We start from the raw sequence: 6,508 nt of genomic DNA on the forward strand, positions 1-6,508 counted from the left end.
CAACACTGCAAAGAAACAGCAACGGGATTGATGGATTGACGTGGTAGGGATCCTCGTGGCACAGAGTCGTGGCGGGGAGGCCTGGCTGGCTCTGCTCTGCCCTGTCTGTGTGTCTGTCTGTCTGCCTGTTGCTCCAGCTGAGCCACGCGGGGGTGGGAAATCCTCCTCCGTTTGCCACGGCCGTCTCTCTCTGCCACTTCTCTCCTCCCAGGGATCTCCGAGCGTGCTGTGGACATTCACGGACGAGTCTTCGCAATACAGAGGTAGGTATCATTCTCCCTGCTTTTACGGGAGGGGAAACTGAGGTACAGAGAGGGGGGAAAAGGGGGCACCCCTACCCCCCTGGGCGAGTCAGCGGCAGGGAGGGGATAGGACCCAGGAGTACTGGTAAGAGCTAAATGTTGGAGAAAACTCTTGCAGTTGGTTTTTTGTCTCTTGACTTTCAGCTGAAACCCCAAACAGACGGGAGAAGCTGAGGGCTGTGAGCAAAGCCCTGGACAGACCAGCGAACAGACACACGCCAACAGGCAGAGGCTTTTGGGGTACGTGATGGGATAGAGAGACAGACAGACAGAGGGAGTGAGCACGTGGGGGTGGATGGATGGACACGGCATCAACCATTCATGGGTTGTGCAGGGTCCAATGCAGGCGAACAGACGGCTGTTGGCTTGGGAGCTCTGACATCCCGAGGTGCACACGGACTGGGGAGCTCAGATGTCATAAAATCATAGAAAATGTCCAGGACATCATTCAGGTAGCAGATACAGCAGGCAGACAGACAGACAGACCCAGGCTCGGAGGCTCAGACCCGCGTGCACTCTGTTCAGGTGGGACATACAGCAGATGGATGGATAGATGGATGGATGGATGGATGGATGCTCTGTTGCATGGATGGATGGAGAGATGGAGGGCAGGGGCCAGGTGGCTCAGATGTCCAGCACGTGCTTCAGGTCGGGTAGTCAGCGGGCAGATGGACGGATGGAGGGCATAGTGGGGCGGTCAGACGTCCAGCACGTGGTTCAGGTAGGAGATGTAGCAGATGGCCAGGCGGAGGATCTCAATCTTGGAGAGCTTCTTGTCCGGTGGCAGCGTGGGCAGCAGCTTGCGCAGCTCGGCGAAGGCCATGTTGAAGGCCTCCACGCGGATGCGCTCCCGCGTGGCGTGGGCTGTGCGGTACTTGGCCGTGGCCCGGCGCCGCCGCCGGCGCTCCTCCCGGCTCAGGTGCTGCAGGTCCTTTTTCAGCGCCTCACCCGGCTCTGCCACACGGGACTGGCCACACAGGCCGACGCTGCCGGCGTCTTCGGGGCCCCCCCCGCGGCCGCCCACCCCCCCGCAGTCACTGAAGACCGACTCTGTCTCCGAGTGCGTCGGGGGCAGGTCGATCTCGGTCTGGTCTGAGTTCAGCATCATCTTGGAATAAGAGGGACGGATGGATGGATGGACAGAGAGATGGACAGAGTGTACGAGGATAGAGAGGTAAACAGAAAGACAGGTAGATGGACAAACACACAGACAGACAGCTAGATAGATATGGTAGGCAAATGGATAGATGAATAAATAGATATAGGGAGGATTACACAGTGAAATCGCTTTCTATTTCCTATAAAGCTCCTCCAATTTACATCGTCATCACCATCATGAGGAAAGGAACGGATGGGGGGAATAAATAAGTAATAGTAATAATAATAATAATAGTAATAATAATAATAAATAATAATAATCTTTCCAAAGTGGGTTTCAAAGCTGCTCCCTTTCTCAGGAGAATCAGCGATGCCAGCAAACCATCTTCCCAATAAATATTTTAAATAAATTTTCAATAAATATATAAATTAAATAAATAAATAAATAAATAAAGCTCTCCTCTGTGCGTGGGTGTGCATGCACACGTGTGTGAGTGTGAGATTGTGTGTGGGGGGGAGGGGGGGTGTTGGGGGACAGATTGGAGAATCTTTCTTCCCGTTGCTGCCGGGAGCTGGTTTTACTCTTCAGACGTCAGTCTCTGGAAGTTCCTCCCAGGTGCTCTAGAAAACAGAAACAAGCAGCTTCTCAGTAACTTTTTGCTCCCCAGGGAAGAAAGGGAGAAAGAACAAGTGAAAGGAAGAGAAAGGGAAGAAAAAGAAGAAAAAGGGAAGTTTTGGGGGGCGCTCTCTCTTATGGGGTGGAATAAAGTCAGACCAGCTTTCGAAAGCAAGCAATTCTTCCAGGAGACGGGTGAAAGAAAGCAATGAATAGGAAAGAAAGTGTGCGAGAGAAATAAAACACAGGGTCCAAGATGGGTGGATGCAAGAATAAATGAGAGAGAAAACCAAAACGCACTTCCTCTGTCCTGGAAATGGAAGCCCTTTGCGGCTTGGCTCCCGGCAGAGCACGGGCCCAGCTCAGCACACCCACCGTGCAGCCCCAGGCCCTGCAGCACCCAGGGGCGCTGGGCACGGCCAGACGAGGTGACTGTGGAAGTCGATGGGAGCCATTTCTCCCGGGCTCTCTGGAGAGATGACAGGTGGCGGATGAGTGAAGGGGAAAGACAGACTGCGGGAGCGGGGGGAGCTTATTGTATATTAAATGAGCCCGTATGTCATGGATTCTGGCACCCCAGACATATGGAACCCAACACAGCTGCTTTGCTTGACGTGTCCAAATAGAAACTGGCTCCCTGCTCCCTCTGGGATGTTGCACGCAGGCGGGGAAGGCTGTCTTGCCATCTCCCTTCCCTCCCCCTGCCTTGGCCAAATACTCTGGAGCCCAGGTCGCAAACAGATGCTTCCAAAGCAACGGGGGGAAGAGAAGGGGGTGCAGGTCTGGGCTGGGGAAGGCTCGACTCTACCCCCCAGCTAGATTGGCACACAGCAGGGGCAGGGACAGAGCCCGCAGGGAAAGGGGGGCAGTGTTTGGAATAGGGGGAAAAAGGAAGAAATCAGCACTAAGGTCACAATCTGGGGCTGTAAATAAGACAGGCTACTAGAGAGATGGACAGACAGCATGACAAGTTCTTTGTAATGAATGACACTACTTCGAGCAATCGAAGCAGACCGGGTATAAGGGCATGGAAATGAAAGCAACCATCTCTGTCCCCCTTGAAAGGGCCTGTCAGGCACCGAACTGTCCCCAGGGCTTTGCAGAGATAAACCTGGAGACATACTTAAGGGAACTTACCTGCACGTACACAGAGAAACAGCCCCCCCCCCCAGCACACATTAATGCACAAGAAATCCCACATGTCCGCACCGCCATTCACCCATGTGCTCTCACACATGCACACACAGGTCACGCACAACAGACACCTCGACACGCCGAAAGCCGTTGGTGCACAAACACCTGTCAGAGCAATTCATTTCCTTGCACCCCTGCGAACATGCAGCAATTGCCCCCACGCACATTCATGCACACGCAGAAATTCACACAATAGTGAACCTAACGCCCAAACGCAGAGAAGCGCAAAGGGACAAAAACCTGCTCCATGTCACACAATATTTGGAAGAAGCCGAAAGACAGGCAACTAAGAAAGTCTGCAAAATATGGTCCTAAAATTGCCACAGTTGAAACACATGGCATGTTTTAATTAAAAAAAAAATCCCAACCCAGGCCCTTAATGAAGTTATTTCAGCAAAGCCCAAAGGTCCCGTGAGAGCAAAGGGGTCGGCAGCTTGCTCCAATATTTCTTTCCCTCTCTAAAGTCTAAGCCCTGAAATGACTGGGCTCAGAGCTGTGCTGCATTCGGGCTGGGGTTGAACCTACTTCCCTGGCAGCAAGGTTCAGAGGTTAAGTCAGGCCCTGATTGACCAAAGCGCTTGCACATGGGTTTAAAGGTACCTGAATGTGCAAGTGCAAGTGCCCCAACTTGCATAATGACTCAGTGCATGTCTTATCCAACTTCCTGGCTCTCTCCCCCGCTTCTGCTTCCCTTGCTCCTTTCCCCTTTTTCTCTCTCCTCTGTTGACCCACAAATGTTCCCATCTAACCAGGATCTCCCTTCTCCCACTGTCCTTCCTTCGGGACATCCTGGCCCAGAACAAACATCAGTTGTGCAGATCTGGCCCCGGCAGTGATATTGCTGGACAGCTTGTTTCTTTGTGGAATGGGTATTTCTTTCAGGTAGGGCAGGTGCTGTGCACACAGAAGTCCCTGCCCCAAGAAGATTGCAGTCTGCTCTGCCTGGAGCCACCTCTGGAAAGGTGCTCCCAGTGGCGGACGTGCCAGGCACTGTGGACTGCAAACGGGGCACTGCTACATTTAGAAGAAGCTGGCTCCTTCCTGCTCCTGAGATCCCTGCAGTCAGGCCGGGCAGAGCAGGCTTCCCCCAGGCACTGGGGACTCGCACCAGGGAGGCTCTTCTGTTACCTCCTTGCACCCCTGCAGATTTGAATCCAGTGCCGGGGGGGAACGGACACGTGCATGAGTAAGTGCGTGCCTATGAAGTTTATTTCCTACCTATGGGGACTTTTTACTATCTTGTACCATCTACACTTTTCCCAGAGCCTGACAAAGGGACTTGGATCCAAAAAGCTTGCAGAAAAGGACAATTTTCTTGCCATTTTCCAGTTGGTCTAATAAAAGGTGTCATTTTGGAACCAAGAGTTCTAGTTTTTTGTATGTCTTTTTGCCTAGGTGTCTGGCTCTTTCTAACCCCAACCCTTTCTCCCAAATGTCATGGGTTGCATTTGCTTCCAGGGATGTGCTTCACTGCTCCGGTGGTAGGCGAGTGGCGCAGAACCGAAAGCAATGGGCCCAATTCTGCGCCTCGTGCATCACTTCCATTGCTGCAAAGTGCAAGGCATGATGTGGCCTGACCTGGACAGGGAGTCCCTGGCTTTGCACTAGTGGGCATGGCCTGCTGGAGTTACCTGGAGCAGGGCCCTGATGCTCTTGGATCTGGGCGAGGACACAAACAATTGCTTGACAAAACCGGGCCCCTGGGAGATGATTCATGGAAGGAGGTGGAGGGGGAACAAGAGTACTGCAGGCTGGGGGAGGTTCTACTATCTCTCCAAGGCAATCACCAGCAGCATTATATGGGGAACATGGTCCCTGCACAGCCCCGTTGCTAGGCGGGAACTGTCTGCATGAACGCCGTGCTGCGCAGAATAAAGTTTATGCACACCTAGTGTGTCAGACAAGCCTGGGCCCTTGCTGTGACACCTCTGTCCCTGTGAGCGAGGCAGGGAGCAGCCGGGGCATTTTCAATACAAGAAGGGCAAGGGTTGTGTGTTAGACCCCATGGTCAGTGCTGGGACCCTGACACACATGGAAGATAACAGGATGCACCAGATCTCTCATGTGGGTATAGCTCAGCCTCCCCCCGAGGCCTCTTTCCTTCCTTCTGTCTGCCACCCGCAGTTTCTTTACAGCAGTGACTTACTTTCGCTTTTGGTAAATTTTCACTTTTCCCTCAAAAAGAAATGCAGAGTGCCTTGTCTGTCATTATGCCTGTTGGGGGGGGGGGGGGGGGGTCTCAGCTAAGCAGCCCTTCACTTGATCATCTGCCCACGGCCTGGGTGGTGCCTTTAGAGGGCATTAAAAGAAACACAAGCAAACTGAAGGCAGGGGTTTGTGCGTGTGCCCGGGTGTATGAATGCATAGACACCCCTTTTTTTTGCACCAGAGCTTAGTCCCACCAGGAAAAGCAGGACAAGTTTGGAAGGACGGCAGATACCTGAAAAGGCAAAGCAGCGGGTCCAGGCTCGGGACCTGCTTTGGAGTATGCAGGGATGAACTTGCGTATCTTTTTAGCCGCGTTCACACCAAACAGCTTCTCCCAAGTGAAGTAAGGGCATGTGTGTGTGCACAGCGTCAATCCCCCATCCCAATGGGTCTTTTTGTAGCTAGAAATGGGCTGAGAGGAATCAACCTATCTGTCAGTCCATCCATCCAAATAATATGCTGATGCATCTACCTCTCTGTCCATCCATCTGTCCATCCAAATAACATGCTGATCTGCCTAGAAACCTACCTCTCCATTCATCTACCCAGATAATACGCTGAACTATCCATCCATCCATCTACTTCTGTAACGTCCCACTGGAGCCAGGTATGCGGCAATGGGTACCACAACCTACAGATGCATGGCTGGCACCCGGCTCTGCCCAGACCCAAGACACACCTTACCCCTCACCAGACGACATCCCCGAGCCCCGAAGCTCCTCTGGCTTCTCTCTCCTTGCAGGACGGAGGTCGAATAATCCAGGCACGAGGGGCTGCTTGGCTCCTCCGCTCATGTGTGGGTCCGAAAGTTTCCCGTGGAGAGCTCAGACACCTGCTCTGACCGGCGGGCCCGCGGGGAGGAGCAGGGCTGTCATGGGGGCCCAGGCTGGTATCCCCCTGTGCCGAAGGGTGAGTGGGCCTCTGGGCATTGATACGCACACACCTGGCAGCATGTGCCCGGCACACTATATATACACACTCAGCCTCGCACGCTGAGTCCGACCCCGGGCTTCTCATTGGACACTCTGGTGCTCCCCCCCTCATAAATATTAAAGGTAGCAAAGGGGTTCCCATTTGCTGGGAGGGAAGT

At 53.3% G+C, this 6,508-nt stretch overlaps 1 protein-coding gene across 1 annotated transcript; it reads right to left on the bottom strand.

Moving 5' to 3' along the window:
- Positions 1-933: 933 nt before the first annotated feature.
- On the bottom strand, positions 934-1,410 carry NHLH1 (nescient helix-loop-helix 1). The gene has a single exon (XM_006036077.1). It carries the CDS (start codon positions 1,408-1,410, stop codon positions 1,000-1,002), a length of 411 nt encoding a protein of 136 aa, XP_006036139.1. The 3' UTR covers positions 934-999.
- Positions 1,411-6,508: the final 5,098 nt, after the last annotated feature.

This window comes from Alligator sinensis, unplaced genomic scaffold, assembly GCF_000455745.1.
Source record: "Alligator sinensis unplaced genomic scaffold, ASM45574v1 scaffold771_1, whole genome shotgun sequence".
Lineage (NCBI taxonomy): Eukaryota > Metazoa > Chordata > Crocodylia > Alligatoridae > Alligator > Alligator sinensis.

Coding starts and splice junctions, on each gene's coding strand:
- NHLH1 (XM_006036077.1), bottom strand. CDS start 1,410: ATGATGCTGAACTCAGACCAGACCGAGATCGACCTGCCCCCGACGCAC.